Source organism: Lathamus discolor, chromosome 4 (genome assembly GCF_037157495.1).
Source record: "Lathamus discolor isolate bLatDis1 chromosome 4, bLatDis1.hap1, whole genome shotgun sequence".
In the NCBI taxonomy this organism is placed as follows: Eukaryota; Metazoa; Chordata; class Aves; order Psittaciformes; family Psittacidae; genus Lathamus; species Lathamus discolor.
In genome coordinates, this window is record NC_088887.1 from 41,523,364 (window position 1) to 41,544,337 (window position 20,974).

Here is a 20,974-nt window from a genome sequence, read left to right on the forward strand (position 1 = left end):
ATCTACTAATCTACTTGCAATGGCTACTTTGGAGTTTCAGAACAACAACATACATGGACAATACATTATAATTATGTCTCTTTTCAGAATAAGAACTGCAGAAAGATTTCTTGATCTTAAGTTTTGTGTCTTTCTATCTGTGGGAACTAGAAATGCCCTTTTAAAAATTTGATTCTAAGGTACGTTTCCCAAAGTATTACATGAGGTTCACAAGATTTTTTTTTTTTTTTAAGTGGCGATAAAATGATAACTCATATGTATACATAATATGAGGGGAATGCTCAGTTTAAATTCAATCAAGAATGAAATGTTGTTATGTGCAAACACCTTCTGGGCCTGTGCAGAGGTAATGGAGCATAGGAAATAGATAAAGTGACAGCCAAGAGAGGAAGAAGATATGTGAATTTCCTTACAACTTTGTTTAATAAAGCTCTCAACATACATCGTGGATATAATGTCTTAGTTTGCCTCCATACAAATCATCTTCGTTTTTATTCCATGCATTTTGTAGACTGTAATTTGGTGATAATGGCTTCTTTGCACAGTTTAGGATTGATGAACAGGAATAACAAGTCAGTTAATAAGAGGATGTACATGTCTTTACCATTACAGAGCTCTTCAGTTGAGTGAGTCAGGAAGAAAGTCATATTTTGCTTCTAAGAAATGTCACTGAGGATGCATTATTAAATATTTTGGTAAAATAAATATGAGGAGGCTGATTTTAAGGCAGCTGTGTAAGAGCTGGGTGAAGAAACTTACCTATTTTTCAGCCTTTCCATTATTGCTACAAGCTTATAATTAGTTTGAAATGTCTTTATGAAATCTGTAATTCTTGAAGTTTGTCTTCTGCATTATCATCAGATTCAATCATTCTGATCTATGTTGTAATCTCCCAAGCTGTACTGCCGGAGTGAGGAGCAAATTTGTATTGTGCTGCTTGAGATGGGCTGCAGCTGCAGCATGATTCACAGAGTTAGGACATGGTCTCTGCTTCCCCCTTGCTCCAGCTGGGAGCAATCTGTTCAGGCACAGAGAAGTTATGCCCTTTTACTCCCTAGAGGGAGATGCAATTGGATTCTCAAATGAACTGTTTGTGTTGCCTCAACCTTGTCAACTTTTTCAGACTTTCCTATTTCAATGCAAAATTGTGATGACTAAATAATTGGAATATGATGCAGACATGGAAAGCATTTTAATACGTATCATGTTTACTAATTTTTTTTTATTCCTTGATTTTGATAAAAAGTCAAGTGTTTGGAGAATCTTAGCAGTTAGAAATATTATGTATTACTAACATATTATGCTAACATAGTAACAAATCAGATCCTTTTCATGTTTACTACTGAAAGAGAATCTATTTATAACACTACAGATTTCCCTATAATTTAGAAAAAAAATGAAACATCTTGCGTAGGATTTGGCATGAATTAGGATGAGGACACATTACTCTGTTACTCTTAAATATTTTTGGTCTCAAATAACTGTATTTGCCAAAGATTTTTCAGTGGTTTAAGTTACAGTTTTTGTATTTTATGGACCTACAACAAATAAGGGAATAGCTAGGTTTCTAACTAGGACTAAAATTGGGTCTCACCACACTTGAAATCATAAGCAGTGCCTTACCAGGTCAAACCAGTGTTCTGTCTAGCCCAGCTAAGTGTCTCTGTTGGTGAGATTAGTACAGGGTGGGCAGGGAGAATTTACCAGACTGACTACTTTCTGCACACTGTTTCCTTCATACTGCCCTCACCCCTCACATCCATAACTGTCGAACTGGGGATATCAGGAGACGCATTACTGCCTATTCCCCATCTATTTTTCAGCCTATTATTAATGAAGTTGTCTAATCCCCCTCTGAAACTGCTGATGCCCTTGGCCCTCGCAACCCCCTGTGGCAGCAAGCTGTAGATACTACCTGCTATGAAAATAACTGATTTATCTGTCCTAAACCAGCTTCCACTACAAGAATGCATCATAATCCTACCCACTCTTTTCTGTCTTTCAGCCAAATACACATTCAGAAGACAACCTTCCTTTTTTCATATTGTTGCCAAATTCCTTAAAACTCTTCTGAGGGACTTTATAGAAAATATTTTCTATATGCACGTATCCTACCTGAACCAAATTGTCCTTCTCTGCTTTGATTTCTTCAAAGAAGCTTAAGACTTTCTTTAAAAGAAAGCTACATCAGCTTTTTTCCAAGCAAATTACACGTGTTGTTAATTTTATTCCTCAGTGTGGTTTTACCAAATTCTACCATATATGGAGAAGGCAGGCATATAGGCTGGCAGTTGCCAGGATCTGGGAGCCCAGTTTCAGAATCACAATGTTAAAACAGTATGATTGAAGCCTCACATTATGGTGACATCACCTGCCACCACAGCCTCTCTGATAGTCCTCTACATTTGTGTTACTCCTGCTTATAGAATCATCATATTCTTTAGACCTGGAATATAAATTCTGCCTAAATTATTGAGATTAGGTAATCAATCCCATTTTAAGTACTTTTTAATATATAGTAGTACCCCAACACCCTCACAGCCTTTTTTCCTGTGTAATTTTCATCCATATATTACAGTGCACACCTAATATTATTCTGCCACCAAACTTCTGAGAAACATGATGTGTCAGATAAAGTAAAACAAACTCCTTATAGCTTATCTAAGAAATTCAGTCCAGCAGTTTTGAGTAGAATTAAAAACAGAGAAAAGGAAGTGCTATCCTGCCACTTTGCATTGTCACACTAAAAAAAATACATTACAAGAAACTACAATGATAGGCCAATTTCAATACCAGTAAGCTAACTCAGGGGAAGAAATTATGTAGTAAGCAGTGTTCTTATTATAGTCAGTGTGCAGCTACTGTTTCTCATTCTTTTTCTTTTTTTTTCTTTTTTTGTTTTCCTGCAGTGTTAACAAGTAATCAAAGTTGAAAATGTGTTAACTACTGGAAGTGCACATGATCATGTTTTGATGCAAACCAGCATTTAAAGTGCTGTGGAAAATAGTGCTGCAAATAAGCATAGAAGTCTACCTTACTCTCCATGCTGTTTTTTAGAGAGGTTTGCTTTTTTATCCCCCCACAAAGGAATGATAGGTATAATAAATAGGGCTTGAAGGAGATTTGAAAATCTGTGCAGTCCAGACTTTTGCCTCAGGCAGGATGAAGTAGACTTAAATAATTTCTGACCAATTTTTGTCCAATGCACTCGTTAAGTCAAGATTTATTTTTTTTTTGTAGTTTTGCAGATTTTTTTTTCCATTGCTTTACAGTTGTTGTAGTTCAAAAGATTTTCATCTCCAACCTTAATATCTCCTGCTGTGATTTAAGCTAATTTTGTCACCACGATGGAAACTGAGAACTGAGTTTATTCTCAGCAATAACTTCATATATTTGAAGTCTGATATTTCAGTTCAATATTCTCTATACTAAACAATTCCTGCTTTCTTAAATTTCTGTTCTTGTTTCTAGACTTCCCATCATCTGTCCAGTCACTTACAACCCATTCCTATGTTCATCCAGTTTATTCAGCTAACTATTTTAGTTCTTCACACTTACTGAATTGAATTCTCAAGGTTTTTGAAACCACTCTGTATTGTTTTCCTTTTCTCAGGTGCTCACTGTTGATTACATTTTGCATCTTTGTCAATGTAAAAAATCTACCCTCTATTCTATCAACCAAGCAATTAATGAAAATAGTTAATAATATTAGACATAGTATAAATCTTTATGCAGCTCCACTTGATATGCCCAGCCTTCCTATATAGTACCTTCAAATTATGTTTTTCCATCAGTTTAATTTTCATTTAGAGAAAAATTTCCTACCTTGTTTGTGTGACATCACATGAGCAGTATCAGAAGTCTTGTTAAGGGCAAAAGACACAACTTCTATATTCTTCCTATATTCTCAAGTACAACTACTAATGCCTATGAGATTGCTTGAGCACATTCCCAAGTGTTATAGCTGAAATTCATGAGTTGTCACATAATAATTCATATTGAACTAGACAAGACTGGTGTCATACCAGTAACAAAATTAGCATTGTTTGTTTATTGTCTTTCACACAGAGACCTTCTGCCTTGAAGCTGTTAGCAGAAGGATTAGTGCTAGAACAAACCCTTTTTCAGACTATCACTTCAAAAGTTTCAGTGACTGTTTTACTCTATTTGAGAAAAATGTTGTGACAAAATAAGATTATGAACTTTAGAGCATCTGCAAGAATAATCTCCATCTTGTATAATGTCTCAGAATAGAAATGAGCAATAGGTTGGAAGCTGTCGTTGCCAATATGGAGATAACAAACACAGTGGATAACAGTCTGTGATGGGCTGTATTCCTTATCCAAATATTGTCTACTATTTCATATAACCTTTATGTGTGAGCATGTCTGTATACATAAACAGATATACTCTTCAGATTTTATTTTATTTTTTTATTTTTTTTCTGGTAGAAGATGTAGTGAAGACCACCACCACCAAAAAGTTCATCAGGTAGCTAGAAGTATCGGTGACAAGAAGTTCTGAGGAATAACCTGGCTAAGCAGTGACTTCAAGGTTGAAATAGAGAACAAATATTTGAAAATATCCTTCCAATAGGCATAATAGGAAATATGTGCAAGATTAAATTATGGACAGTTAGTACAGATATCCTCAGTCTGCTCCATGAAGTTGATTCAAATTTGCTGTGCCTTTAAGAAAAAAAAAGGGGGAATATTCAGCAAAGACTTGACTGACCTGTTTCTCATACACACACATACACATACAAGATGCTAACAGTACTGCACTATTACAGATAGGCTCATTGCAGCTGTTTTAGATAAGACCAAGCTGGGGAGCCGTTGCAGGAACAGGTAAGTGATTTTACATTCAGTCAGTTAAGACTCATCAGGTCTCTGTCTGTTCCTGAAAGGTGCTGTACTTCTGAGCTGGCCCCAGAAATTACACAACTTGTGTTCACAAAGTGCTCTGTGTGCATAAGTTAAGTCTATTTGACCTCAGCTAGCTCTTTACTGAAATCAGCTTCAGTGCCTCTGCCTCATGTTGTATTTAATCCAGAACTGAAGTTAAATCATCCATAGGTAATTCAGGATTGACTGCCTTCCTGGAGTGCGCAGCTCAACTATTAGTTAGCTCTTCTCTTGCATATCACTGTTTTTCTGATACCCCTACACCCTCCCTCTCATGACCCTGTTTTTCACTTCCATTCCTGTTTTCCCATCCCTCATGCAATTGTGCTCAGCCTGAAGTGCTGGCCTTTTTCAGACAGGTGAGCAGGTGGATATGGTAGAGCTGCACCTGAGCAGTTGTGTAGGAAGGAAGCAGTGTGGGTGCAGCTGGCCAGGGGAACAGCAGATTGTTGTTCCCTCTTCCAATGAATGTACGTCCAGCTTGCAGTGGTATGTTGGAGTTTGAGCACCTTATGATAAGCTCTTGAGGTAATGGTGCTGTGGCAGTAGCTACTTTTTCCTTTTTTTGTTCAGTATGAGTAATGGGTATGATCATGCTTTGTGGCTATTTAGTTTGAATGATTGTTAATCTGTGCATAGAGCCTCAATTTGGAAGTAATTCAATAAGCATGCCCTCAGCCAGAGATTCTGTGCAATTGCATGCATGTATAGAAATCTCTCTTGATGCATCTCATATATGACTTTAGCTGTCTATGGTAGGGAACAGTATTCCAAAAGAGTAACTCATATGATCTGATTTCCATATGCAATGTCTCTTATGCTGTGGAAGACAGTTTGAAACATTTTCCTTTGATCTACAGTGGCATTAGAAAACAATAAACCATCAAGCCTCAGGAGGACTACCTTGGCATACATAGTGAATGTTATGATTATTTGTTATCTCTTAATGTCTGCACATCTGCAGCAGTGAGTAATTAAACTTTGAAAAGTTAAAATTTATAAACTGATGAAGGTCTTTACAGTCTTTTAGAACTACATTGGAGTTTTGGGGTTTTTGTTTTGTTTTGTTTTCTTTTGAAGAATGTCCTACACCACCACTATTGGTGTTGCACTTCAGCATTCTCTCTTAGCATCACTTGAATCAAAATGACTTCAGGTACCTGTACACCAACAACTTTCGTCCTCCATTCCTCGTGTACCCATCTTCATTAAAGCAGCCCTGCCATACTGCATTTCTGTTGCCAGCTTGCTCGTGTTGCTTTTTGTCAGAGCCATGTCCCTGTTACTTTTGGCCTCTGCACTTTCTAGTACAAGGCACAGACTTGCAAAGGGGGGTCATGGGAGTAAGCTGGTGTGATGGCATCCGTGCTACTGCTACACCAAGTAGAAATGTTCAGCCAGTGGCACCTCAATAGCCCTGACACCCTTTCCAAGAAAACAGCTGATACAGAATATTAGAACTTGCTGACATATAGCTTCTAAACTTGTCAGTGCTTCAGAGTTTAGTTTTTAACCAGAATAAATTATGTTGTCATGGATAAATAAACTGATGTTGCTTTTAGCTGGCTCATCAGGACTAAAAGATAATGGCATCTGTTCTGTCTTATGTGTAATATTTCTCTTTTATTTCTTAGCACACTTGTTTATTCCTGTTTTTATGATCCTCAGCCGTGTTTCTAGAGAGTTCTTCAAATCCCTTGGACAATGGCTGCAATTTACATCTTTGCATTTTCTAATGCTTAGAGTGAAGGTATTTAGAAGGGTAATCTGAAGAGATAAAGTAGAAGCAATAGAGAATAGTAGCTTCCTAAATTCAGTTTTCTTTTGTTAATAATTAATAGCTGAGGAAAAAAAATGTTTGCCTTCAAATGTAGCTCACAAAAAAAATAAATCTTACTTTGTTTTGTCTGGTAGAAAATGTCACTGCAAAGAAGTGTATCTGTATATTTGTATGTGATAATTTTCAAGAAAAAAAGAAAGAATATGGTCAGAATGTTGAATAAGAAAAAATTCCCAGATAGATAGATAGGTACATTTTTCAGCAGCATCGACTGTAAAATACCTTCCAGTTTTGCAGGCTAGTATTTGCACAAAAACAGTGACCTCAGTCTGGAGTACTTCCAGGATTTAGCTCTTGAAGAACTGCTTGTCACAATCCAGCAATACTCACATTTCCATAGAGAGATACAAATCATTAATTTTTAAAAATGTAACACGTTTGGAAGCTCTTGTTTCCACCTCCCAGTCTGGCCTTTCAGTTACACTGACTTTGTGATGGTAATAGAGAGGGGGAGAGTGGGAGAAAGGGTCCAGATGTAGTCTCCAAGTTAATTTGGGTTCTCTACCCCTGGAGAGCTGACTGCATCAATCCATAGCTTATCCTCTATATGGTATGACATTTTCTTGCACCTTACTAGTTTAATGAATGAAAAGTGAAACTATCACAAGTAGGATAAGGCCAAATTTTCAGATATGTTAAGCTTTAAAATTATTATGCCACACTTTTATGTATATCTCTCTATTGCACTTCATGTCAAATTGTGTGCCGATGCTAGTAATATTTAGAAATGCCCTATTGGCATGGAAAAAAATAATAATCAGTGAAAAGCTGGAAAGGTCGATTAACTGATAAAGATGAACATTTTTTACTAGTGAGTTATTAGCAACCAATGCCATAAGACCTTTTGTATAAGATCTGTTTAATTCAACTTTGACTAAAAAAATATTACTTCTCATGTTGTACAACATTACTAGAAGAATGGATGATATTTATTCATCCAATTTCAGCCATGACTGACACTGTTACGGAACTGCATGTAGTGAATTCCTGAATACGGTCAGAAGGCAAAACAATGTATAATATAGTTTGTTATTTAACTAAGGCCCATCTTTTGTAGTTCAAGGATTAGCAAGGATATGAGAATAGTCTAGCTAAAATTTGGGGACAAACCTATTTCTTTCTGGAATTATGGAAGTGCTTTGTCTATAAAACGTTCATATTTGACAAGACATAAATGAACTAAGTGTAAATAAAAATATACTAGAAGAGACAGTTTTACATCCAGTTTAATTCTTGCATCCCAGGAAAAAGTTGAGTGACTAAAACCCAAGTTCTGTTTCTCTAAAGTAAGGGAATTACAACAGCAAAACAATATTTTGCAATGCATGAAAAATCATTTCTGTGGAAAAACATCAGTATTTCAAAATTACTTTACAAAGATATTAGAGAAGGATATTTTCATTTTGACTTGTAATGATGAAGGCCTAAGGTTATTTTTATTTTGCCAGGAACATTTATTATATTCATAAGTGGGTTGTAATAGTATCCCAAGAAATCCTTCTCTTCTGTTTTGACCAGACTGTGATGCTCAAGCTCATTGCGCCTCAGGCCTTAGTTACTCTTCAGTTATAAAAAAGAAGTCAGAGAAAGGTCATTAATTTTGAAATTTATATTCCTTGGGTTCCATCTTTGTTATTTCAAAGGTGCACCACAAAGTCAGTATCTATATGTCAGTATCTATATCTAAATATAGTTATATGTAGCCGTGTGTGTGTATAAATAAATGCATATATAAAGCAAATTATTAGTTCCTGCTTTTATTACAGTAGTGTCATTTGACTTTACCAGTGATTCTTTCTTTCTTATTTATATCAGATATATTTCTGAAACTGTCATTCAGATAATAAAATTGTATTTTCTGAAGAGAAAAAAAAAAAAAGGAAAAGCTGAGTTTCTTCAACAGAAGTAGAATTGTGTGGCTCTTCTGGAGGCTGCTAATCAATGCCTGCACTGTCTGCCTCAAGAAATGGTTGTGGATGAAATACATTAACTGTCTGTAGTAAGAGTTCCCATTGTCTGAACAGGAAATAGCTCCAGGTTTATGCTTACCTTTATGCTTAAACAGTTCTTTCAGTCAGAAAATATTTAGATATATTTAAATTACTTTATATATGTGTGATGGGTGGGGAACTGAGTACATCTGATACTGGTTTGAGGAAACAAGTGTTGAAAATTCATCTCAGATAAGCTGGCATTATAGATGAGTTGAAAAATCAATTAGGAATAAATGTTTAATTTTTCATGGATTCATAGATTTCAAAATCAGAGGACTAATATGATCATATACTATTTATGAAACCATAATCCATGGGATTTTACACAGGGATTCCTCTTCCTGCTCTTCATAATAGTGTCTGACTTAAAAAAGAAAAACAAATAATACAATCTTAATTTACACAATTCCATTAGTTAAGAATCTCATGTTCTTTAGTCATCTACTCTGGTTTTTAGATGGATTTACTACTAAGAATTTACATATTTGCTGTTTGAACTTTCCTGTCTTCAATTTCCAGCCAACATACCTTTTCAACACTATTGTTTTCATAATTAATTACTGTAATTATCAGAAAACTGTCTTTAGTGGCATTTAGCATGAGTACATTTACCTTCTGCAAAAAGATGTATCGACCCAGGAGTGGGACTGTAAAACGACAGACATGCCTAATTGCATAACACAGACACCTGTTGCACAGCCTTGACACACCTGCCCAGCTCTGCTAGTTCTCAACTCCACAATAGTGCCATTTGCTGTGCTCTGTTAGTTTAGCTTTTTCTGTGCATAGAAGCGCTTATAACCTGATCTGCAGAAATTTAAAATCCAGTACCCATCTTCAGAGTGAGCCTTTCTTCACCTGCCTCCCGTGAATCTATTTTTAAACCTGCCAGGTGTTCTCCATCAGCCTATCAAAAGGGTATTCACTGAAAATGCAGGAGGAAGAGCTGTTGTATTTTTCTTTTCCTTTGTATATTTTCTAGTGGATAAGGCATCCATCCAGGCTGTGATTCACCTGCTTTCAATGTATTTCTTATCTCCCACTTTTCAGAAATGTCCCTTATGCTAGGCTGTTCTAGTCAGTGTTAGTCTGTGCCTCTTCAGTTGAATTGGCACCCTTGCTCAAGAAAGAGTTGAGGAGTCCCAGAATAGGAAAGAGAAATCAAGGACCTGGCCCTTCTCACCAGGACACCCATTACCTGAGACAAGACAGGGAGTGCTTGTGTATTTTTGCTAGTCACGCAGTGGCTAAGCATCTTCCCACACAGCCTATGTGTGGCTGAATTCTCTCCTGCGGTATTTCCTCTCCATCCTCTTTTCACACTATAAAGTAACTGGTGAACCTCACCCATCTACAGCTCCTACACTAGCTATATCTAGTGATGATACTCAAATGTGCAGCACCTACATCTGTTTCTCAGCCTACCCCATAGCTTCTTAAATCATGAAGGGCAAATTGTAGTTTTTAAGTGTTAAGTATATTACTTTCAAAAGACTGATGTCTCTGTGACACTACCAAGACAAGATAGCATTAATAATTTAGTAACTCCTGCTAGCAACTGAGAACTTGAGATTTCTCCTTTGAAATTAGATATAAAGGTAAGTCTTGCCTAACCCAAGCTTTTAATAACCATCTTTACAGGACATCACTGTTTTGTCTTATTAATCTCCACAGTCTTTAAAATTAATTTTTTTTCCTGGACTTGCAGTATCTGCATTATATATATCCCTTCCTTCCTTCCTGCCTGCCTGCCTGCCTGCCTGCCTCCCTCCCTCCCTTCCTCCCTTCCTTCCTTCCTTCCCTGTTAATGAAATGCAAACAACATCAGAATTTTTCATTTCAACCTTTACCTTCTGTGTTATTGTTGGCCTTAATTAAGTACATAGTTATGGCAATATGGGGAAATAAAAACTAGAAGGAAAACAAGCAAAGGTACAAGACACAACAAAACAAAGCAACAAAAATTAAAACAAAAATAAAAGCCAGAAATATTGCTCTAGGAGTAAAACCTTTCTGAAAATACCAGAGAAGTTTAGGTACCAGAAATAGGCTACTTTCTTTGGTTCTTATCTTTCAGAATAACAATGAGAAATGAATAAAGATAAGGATCCAAGTTACTAGATTTGGGCTAAAGTTATGCCAGAGTTATTCCAGTATTTCGTATCAGGCATAGTAAATGAGAAACCACACGCCCTACACATGCACACGCACAGACACATACACAAAGCCAAATATTATTCTCTGTAAGAAACAATGTAACAGTTTTTGTTTCCTTTTTCCAAAGCAAACCCAAACAAACGATTTCTTAATTTTTACCTTATTCTTGAGAAAAATATCTGGTGGTGTAAGGTACTAAAGTAACACGTATCTGGCAAATTTTTCTGCTCCAATCTATTTTATTCTTCTTAGTTGTTATTCACGTGCTATTGCTAGAGAAAATTTCCAGTAAAAGTAATCAAAGATTTCCAGAGGCACTAACAGAAACTGAGGAAGTAATTCTGTAGGGTTTTTTCAGAGCATAAAGTTGATTCAAGCTAATCTTTTCCCTATAAAATTGTATAATTTGGGGGGTATTTTTAGTCAAGCTGTTAGCTTTCTTTAAATTTAAAAAAGGATAGCTAAAAATGCCTGTTTATTTTGCTTATATTAATAATATGTCTACTCAGTACTGTTTTATGCAAGGTAAATGTGTCTTCTGTTTAAAAATGTCAACATAAAGAATCTATAACTTTACTTTTTAAGTACATTAACAAATGTATTTTTCAGTGGATCAGTCTCAGAAAAAAAAGGAGCTCACTACAACAATCATCTAAAAATACAATAAAGAAAAGGCTAAAGCAGCAGCTTTGAGAAACAGAACAGCCATCCTCAGTTTTCTTTGTAATATGTATTCGTAAGTGCAGTGGAAAAATCCTTAATCTGAACAATTAGTTATAGCGAAGAAATAAAATAGTAAATATTGCAAATACATGTTCTACAAATGGTAGCTATCTGCTTAAAGACTTTGGTTCTGCTGACTAATATAGAAACGGAGTAAGCTCTGTAGCTGTTAACACTGGTTCCCATCGATTGAGTTATATATTGTGATTGCTTGAAAGGACATAAGATACCCTGGAATAGCTTTGCCTGATTGTTTAGATACTCATACTTCATTGAAAATAAAACTAGCATTGACCAGACACATTGTATGGGGGCAAAAGGCTGTAATTTCACACACAGTTCACATATACTCAGATTTACTCTTGGAGATGAAATCCTGTTTCAGCCTTGAGTTCCTACGTATGATTTATTACTGTGTTCTTCCATTGAATGGATCTCATTACAGCCAAACACCCAAGTCTTTAAATGTTTTTCTGCTTGTTACAGATACATCTTAGCTTTATTCCCTTTTGCTGGCAATTACTATAATAGAGATAATTCCTTTTATGTGAGAATGATTCATTCACAAACCATGTTAAACTGTAATCTTTTCCTGGTCTTCTCTCCATCTTATCTCCATCCTGTCCACTGGATGGACTGCAGTGGAGTCCGTCAACACATCTCAGTTAGAATGAGTAAGCTGCTGATGGTTTGACCCTCTTCCCTGGATATGCATCACATGCAAAATAGCATAGACAGTGTGCAGATCTGGAACAGTTGATTTCCCTGTGAACTCGAATGTTAATTTTTTTTTTTTTCACTTCTACAGTTCAGTCACTTTTCCTTAGAAATGTTGCAGTACCTACTCCCAAATCCTCATTTATAGGCAAATGGGGAGCAGGAGAAGAAGAGAGGGTGAGAGCTATCCCAGTCCCAGTTATCACCATCACCTTACATTGTTGGACAGAACTTTGTGATTCAAATTAAGTACTCCCCATTCTGCTTGGTTTCATTAGTATATATCAAAAGCAGGATGTACTTTTCACTATTATAAGTTAGTAGTATGAACTCAAATTCCTATGTTGTAAAGGAACAAGTCCTCAGACATTTACAATGCCACCAATATAATTTGATAGGTGACTGTCACAAAAAGCATACAAAAAAAGTTCTGTGATGCTTTTTCATGTGTCTAGTGAGACAGCTGATAACCTGTCACTGGTGGCTTTCCTACAGCATCACTGATGGAACTGATACATTCATGATGGTGAAAGTTACTTAAACTGTTCTTTAGTGGGCCCTAAGTTGGCATAAAAATATGTGCTTATGGAAATTTAACCTGCATAAATAGCTTTGTTCAGTCATCTGTTAATATTTTGATTTCACTGAGAGGTACCAACCAGCTAGCAACACTGCTAAGTAGTAACTCTCCTTATTTCTCTAAATTTAAATGTTCTTTGGAGTGAAAACACAAAGCAGCTAATAGACAAAGCAGAAGTTGTTTTAAAAAAGAAACTCCACTGTATTATATTATTTGTATTATTTCCTATTTTTATGTTTAAATGTAGAGAGTATGAAAATGATGGTTTTCTCTCATATTCTTTTCTTGCTTAGTGACAGAAAACAAATTCAAATTGTGCTTGGGAGGAATAACTTAACAAAGCCAATTTTATTATGCAGATGAATTGTAGGTGTTGCATATCTGCATGTTTTGAAATTGTTAGCATGCTTTTTTCCAAAGCTTTCTCTCTTTCTAGGTGTGTATATAACACATCATATTTAGGGAATCAACCAGCCTTAAGAAATTCAGTTAAGTAAAAGTTGTCATGGCTGTACATTTTACTCAGGAAGTAATTGCTTCTTTTTTCTTTTTTTTTTTTTAATTTAAGTTTTAGAGTCTAAAATTTTTCAAAGATGAACAAATCCTTTCCTCAACAACTGTGTGATGGAATTATGCTTTTTCTAAGAATATCATGGTGAGTTTAGAGTAAATAGGTTCGTAAGAAGAAAAATATAGCTTCCTTCTCTCAAACATTCCCATATGAATTATTCAGTTGTTGTCTTGTGGTCCACTGGTCCATTTCATTAAACAAGGTTGGGGGTGGGCCAAAAAATCTATCCCAAACAGGTGGGAAGTTTTAGTCTTTAGCATGGATTGTTTATGACAAAATGGTGTTTCCAGTTTGCTCTTAATATGAAAGGTGTCCTGTAAATCTTCTTTTTTGACCAAACAGAATTTATTTGTATCACTCACTGCTCTTACCTTGTTAAAAAAAAAATACACAAAATAATTGTGAAGACATCATCGTTATTACCACATGCTAAAAAGGTATTGTGGGACCTACTTTACCCAGTAATCTTCAATTTTTTTAATGGCATTTTATCTTGTTTTCAGAGATAGTTTTCAACTTACAAACGTAAGACGGTTATGAAGTAGACCCAGAGCCTTTCTAAAGCAGCATACAGACTGAGGCACAATCATATATAATGTTTCAGAACAGCAACCTAAACTCTCATTTATATGTTTGATGTTCAACAGTGCAAACAAAGTCCTGGCGTTTGGTGTGAGGACAGTTGTTGCTGATATTATGGAGCAAACACCCATAATCAGCATCAGTAAGTGACTAGTTGAATGTTTAAGACTTGGTACTGTCCTGGAATTCATATGTTTCAGTTTAATAATGCCATCAAGTCAGGAAAAAAGATTGGATAGATTTTTTTAAAGATCCTGTCCTTTATTTAAACTATTACACAAATGGCTAGAGTGACAAATATGCAGGCTATAACATGATACATTATAAAGCTGGAGAACATTTTGTTTCTCAGTCCCAAACTTTGCAGTCCCAACAAGAATTTGTTATACCTCACCTGTTTCAGTTTTTCAGTTTACTTTTTGTCAATTTCTATACAAATTATTTCAGTTGCTGACTTGAACAATTTGTTCAGTATCTCAACCCCCATTTTGTGTAAAAAAATCATAAAAGTTAGGAACCTGAAAATCTGATTTTTCTTTTGAGCAGCTGCTGTCCACAAATGTAAAAAGATTGTTAAAAGTGAATAGCATCACGTTCTAACAAACTGTAGGCAGGTTTGATGACTGAATCTCATCATTCCGTTACTGTGCTATCACCAAGCATTATGATGTTTGCACTCGTAGGTATATTGCAGAAAAATAAAAGCTCTTTTGGGATTTAAAGATGTATTTGAACAACCGTAGGTGTCAATGGTCCTTCTTCATTGTTGACCTGCTTATGTTGAGCTACCTTTATTATTAGACAAAAAATTCTCAATTAAAATGTTGGCTATAGTGCTTTGCAGAACACATTATTTTACCTTTACAGAGCACTAGCTAAGTGAGAGTAAGGGAAAAGTACTCACTCATTTGCATAGCACAAGAACACAAGTGTTAAAAAAAGATCCCAACATCCTTTCAGCATTGCTGACTCCACAAGTCTTTTTACCTGTTCTCTTTGTGAGCTGGTGGGGACTAGGTAGATTTCTGTTTAATTTGTTTTGAGACAATACTTACATAATAACTTATTTTATACTACCCATTTTACATAGCACATTTGTTTCAGTGTGCTGACATTCCAAATCAGAGGCATCTGGTCTGTTGCATCTGCTGTGCCCCCACCAGGGTGCCACTATTAATGGGATTTTCTTCCCATAGTTGTTGTAACATCTTCTAATAGTTTCCCATTTGTTTTCTGTTGAGGATCCAGTTTTACAACATTAAATATTTGGCTGAATTTGTAAGTTTTAAAACGTATATCCATATGTGAATTGCTTTTGCTCTGGGGCTTGGGTGTTGTGGTTCGTTGTTTCGTTGTTTTGGGTTTTTTTTTTCTCATTTCTTTGTTTTAGACCATTTCAGCTAATAGCTGATATTCAATTTTTTTTTTTTTAACATATTTAGTGGTCTTTTAATTTGTGTTCATCAAAGCACTAATTTTCCTAGCATAATTATTTGTATTTTTGTTACCCACAAAATCAATTTGTATTATTAGTTTGTTCAGTCACAGAATATTTTTCTGAATTTGATAATAAGTGGAGCTCAATTGTTGCTGTTTGCTTTCATGCTACAGGATCACAGGAAGGCTCAGGAAAGATATGCTTTAGTAGCTACTTTTATCCAAGTTTCCATCAGCATTTGTATGTGTACGTGAAATGCTGGTTCCATGTGGAACGTATATTTACTAAGTTTTTAAGGTTGTGCCAATTGGTAAAATCGCACCAATAAACGTAACTATTTTACAATTTTAATTGATAAAATTTTACCAAATTAAATATTGTTTGGGTAAGGTTCTCAGACACTTTGTATTAAATGAAAGAAAAATGTATTAATTTGAGGATTTTTTTCCCCTTATTTGGTTACCATTCTAATACTGAGAAAAATCTGTTTGTTCTATAACTATATACTATTTTTTCCTTAAAAGAGAAGAATCAAGAATCATCAGATCTGCTCATAGCATAAGGGTTTTGAGATGTCCTTGACCTCTCAGAAATGCACTTTAGTACATCTGGCAGAAAGTAATTTTATTCACATTAAATGGTAGAGGAAAGGTTGTCCTCACAGTCCCTATAGGGACAAGATTCTTGATTCCCCGAAGAAACAGCAGAGCTATCAAGACTCACTTTAAAGAGGCTTTGCTAATTTTCCTGAGTGTCCAGTTCAGGAACTATGGATATATTTTGTGGGTAAATCATTCTGTAAGCACTTAGGTATACATCAGTTCCATTTGCTCATTTTCTTATTGAGCAAATACTTATAGAGCGGTCCTTGCCTATTGCTTTGTTTCTTACTAGATTTCATATAGCAGAAGCTTTCTTCTGTGGTACAAGCATAGCATTTAATGCCTGGTTGGAGACTCAGGATAGATCAGAGAAATCATTCCCCTATTAGTATACCAAATCTAAAAATTATGTTTAAGAAAATTTAACGAACACTTTAGAGTCACTGTTGGAGTAAGATCTTAGAATCACTTAATTTTCTTTCCATCTTCTAAGCAGTTTCTAGGGAAGGGAAGGAGAATGAGAGGGAAATACTACTTTGGATGCCACACAATTTTCTGAGCATGTTGTGAAAATTTTAATGTTCCTTCTGCAAAGTCCATTTTGACAATATGTATAATACAGGTATTGCTATGATGCAGAGGGACTGCTTTTTCTACTGTAAAATTCATGTCACTCACTTGTCTGCCTAGAAAATGGAGTTTTGGAGGCACATAGATATCTAGAGGTAGTAACTGCATCAGTAGATTTTATGTCTTTTTTTTGAGTACTTTCACTAAGGAGAGACTTCTAATAAGGAATTTGTTCCTTTCTTAATTATGCAAGCTGCTGCTTTAACTGCATCTCTCTATATGCAATTCAATCAGTATACAAGTGAAAAAATACCATCCAAGCTTTTGGGTACAAGTTTAGAAAGCCAGTTGTAATAGATTTTCTAAGAACTCCTGATACAGAAGTTAAAGACAAGAATTCTACAGGATGTGTATCTTGAAAATTACCTTTTTTCTGAAGGGTTTATAACTGCACAAAAATGAAACTTGGTGAAGCTTTTAGCTTAGTTTTAATGATGTATGTTGTAGTCACTAAAAGTGGTATTCTCATACTTTTTGGTAATCTTATTGAAAAGAAAATTATGTTAAACCTTTACCTGTCACCTTCAACTTGATAAAATTATGTAACTCTAATCTCATATTGGAGGGCCAAATTAGAGATAAGACTCTGCAGGTATTTTTCCATCCAGTGCAGTCAGTGACTTATCATAGAATCATAGAAATATAGAATAATTAGGGTTTGAAAGGACCTTCAGATCATATCAGCTTGTTAGGATAAATTATGATTATTTAGAATAAAAGCATTTTAAGGGGTGGGGAGCAGGTGGGAGGACATGATGACACATGACACAGGGGGTGGACTTTTAAGACAATAAAATGCTCAAGATGCATAGTCCACAGCCAGGTGAAGAAGCAAACAGATTACCTAAACACTGAACACTGTCCACGTAAAAAGGCCCTAAGAATAAAAATCCTCCAATTACTTTTGTTGTCAGTGTAACAGCTGATGTACTGTACCTACTAGCTATCTGACAGCATGCTATTCTGCTCTCTTGGCTCAAAATTGTGGGCAGAAAAAGGATATTTGTTTGTAATTTGGTAATAAATATTGCTACTTTCAACTCGTAAGACTGGGAAATCTAATTAACACCTTTTGTGTAAGCTACATGATAGGAACTTCAAGTTGCTAGATTTGGTCAATGTCTTTTAAAAACATGCTTGGATGCTTCTTACCTTGAAAAATCATTAAACCTATTCCTTGTTTACTCTTCCCTAATCCTTCAAAATAAGTTAAACTAATATATGCATGAATCTTATATACCTTACTTTTCTTGAGTTCTCATTTTCATAATATCTAAAGCTCTTGTATCTTAGTTTTTATTACATCCCAAAGAGCATAAGTCATTATTTTAAAGCCCATCTTTTTTCCCTATGAGAAACTCTAGATCCACTTCTTACTTTATAGTCAGGTTGCGTGGGCTTTGTGTATCTGCTTAACATATAAATTATGTTTCTGCTAGATAAGGTGTCAGGACAGAAAAAGAAACTGTAATAGTCTTACCTGAGTTAGAAGCAAGAGATAGTAATTAAAGAGCCTTAACACATTAAGAAACAAACATTATTAATTAGGCGTCATGAGTTACTAGGAAAATATAGGTTAAAATGAAGAATTATTGTCATCCTATATTCTAGTTTTACAGGTTCTTTTAAAATTACTACTGCAAGTTATACTTGGTATGTATATGTTAAGAATAAAAGAATATTTGGAAGGTCTAGACCAAATTCTTCGTATTATTTGAAACAGCAAAAAATCTCTGCTATAAATCAAGCTCGCACCAAGAAAGTCCCTATATATAGTCTTCTCAACAGCTCTACATGCATTTTTCTTTGTTTTATTTTTGTATTTGTGTGTAACTAGGCAATACTACAGGATCTGGAGCAAAGACGTCCCCAGCTGGATGAACTAATAACTGCAGCACAAAATCTAAAAAACAAGACGAGCAATCAGGAGGCCAGAACTATAATTACTGACCGCAGTAAGTGGTGATTCTGCTATCATATGATGCTTCAGCAAAAATAGAAAATGTTGTAATACTTGATAAGCATAGCATTTTTCAGACACTTTATGACTTTGCCATCAGGAGAGTTCCATCAGGAGACACTTCGCACACAGATTTTCCAAATTGCATATAGAATAAATGTCAGTGAAAGTCAGTGATTATATGTATCTCAAATTTTTCCCCTTAATTTGGTGTTGCTTGTCTTCATACTGGAAGCACATTGTAAAAAAATATAGAATGTGATCACTATAGATGAAGAAATAAATTTATTCTTAAACAAGGAGGAAAAAGAAGGATTCACAGAGTATGGCTGTAGGCTTGTAAGAACCTTTCAATTCCATCCCTCATAGTACAACTGCAGCCTCTTCTTACATGTCCCCTTAGCAGATGCTCAAGCCTGATGGTCTGCCACTAGTCTTTATTAGTTCTTCAGTTCTGGTTCCCCTTTCCACAATTAACCAACAAGGTGTGTTTAAGGTGGAAAAATGAGAAGAAAAAGTTTTAGAAGTTTAGAGAAGGCAACAATGTCCTGTCACCATTCGATGCTTGTGTGTCCTTACACCCCTCACTATAGAATCAAACATTCTCAAGGTCATGCTATTAGAGCAGCCCTCTGTTGTGGACTGTTATACATCTTCAGTTATTATTTTGAGTACTCAGGACTCAGAACTACAGGTGGATACAAACTGTTTCTACAGCTTGACCTGGAAATACCTCCATTTTTTTTTACTTTGAGAAGTAAAAACCTGAAAACATGAGTTAGTTTTTAAGAATATGTTGTTCATTGTTATTTGCTACTAAGATGCTAGTGAAAAAAACCCCTACACACTCATCTGGCCAATATCACAGGACAGATGTATTATAAATACTAAACGAGACTTCTAGCTACTCTATAAGATAGCTGCTATTCTGGCTCACAGCATGGGTTAGTGTGCCATCAGCTGGAATTAAAACCCTGAAGGTTATGCCTTCTGTGCTAATATTGGTAACTTTCAAGTAATTCTGCTTGCAGAAATATGTATATTATGCCCGGTATAGTCAAACTTTGAATTATATTTAGAAACCATTACTGCCTTTTTAAAGTATTTATATATATAAAAAGGTAAATATTTTATACAAAATCAAACAAATAAAAAGACATTTGTTAGAGAACCTTTATGAAGAATTGCAGAAAAGTAAATTAAGTCAATGATGATTAGTATCACATAGGTTTAGTCTTTCTTTAGGAAATGAAAAAAAAAAAAAAAGAAAAGAAACTAAAGCTAAGCTTATACAATTGTATTATTTAGTTTGAAGTTTTTCCCCTCACCCTTGCTTCATTATCTGTATGAAACTGCTGAATCTTTGCTACATAAGAAGAACTTGGCTCTATAAAGTAAAGCTTGTGTTATGTTTACATAACATTATATTTAAATTTCTGTTTATGTAAATCATAGTTTGTTTACAATTTATACATTAGAGAATACATAAGATTAATAATTACATTTATTCTTGAGTAAAAGTTGTGGGGAAAGCAAGATATCTTTCTTCTCTTTTAATGTCTTTGAGAAAACATTCTATTCTAACAGAACCATATGCTCTACAATAACTTTTTTCTCTACATAATGCATCACAGCTCCAAAACACTTTGTTTTATTGCTGATGAAAATGTTATTTCTTTAAATTAAATGAGTTTATAAGCAACTTTAAATATGATAAAGTAATTAAACTTTGAAAATTCCTTTTATTATCCATTAGTTGCTATGTATAAAATGCATGAACACAGTAACAACTCAATATAGAAATATACTGAGAGATAATAAAAACAAAATTACAGTCTTAGAATCAGAAATACCGAAGTAATTACAAAGGCTGTATTAGGTCTTGCTAGATCCTGGAAATGTAAGAAATTTAAATAGGAGGCCTTCCTACTGCTGTGTTGATACACATGTAAAAGGTAATGGTGAATAATCTTTCTGCTGTTTTACTTTGCTAGTAATTTACATCCCAATTTTGTAAGGTGGTTTCTGGCTGTGTAAGTGATAGATGAGGTATGAAAATTAATATTTATAGAACTGTGAAGAAATAATATGTTACTGACCAAAGAATCTCTCTTTCAAGTTGATCAGAAGCCAAAGTAACATACATCTTTCTTCAGGAAGATTGTGAAATGTAGTGGACTCTCAAAATATCAAGAGGTTAATTACATTCTATTATCTTAAATACATAAATAGTAGCAATAAATACAAGCATTTCAATGAAGAATATTTTGATC

The 20,974-nt window shown here is 34.9% G+C and overlaps 1 protein-coding gene across 13 annotated transcripts in view; it reads left to right on the plus strand.

The window, feature by feature from the left end:
* DMD (dystrophin) overlaps positions 1–20,974 on the plus strand; it is a 1,176,091-nt gene that overhangs the window by 866,007 nt on the left and 289,110 nt on the right. For all 13 annotated transcript variants that reach the window (XM_065677219.1, XM_065677222.1, XM_065677220.1 and 10 more), the window contains one exon: positions 18,579–18,696. In XM_065677219.1, coding sequence (XP_065533291.1) covers positions 18,579–18,696 — 118 coding nt within the window. The remainder of the gene's footprint in view (positions 1–18,578; positions 18,697–20,974) is intronic.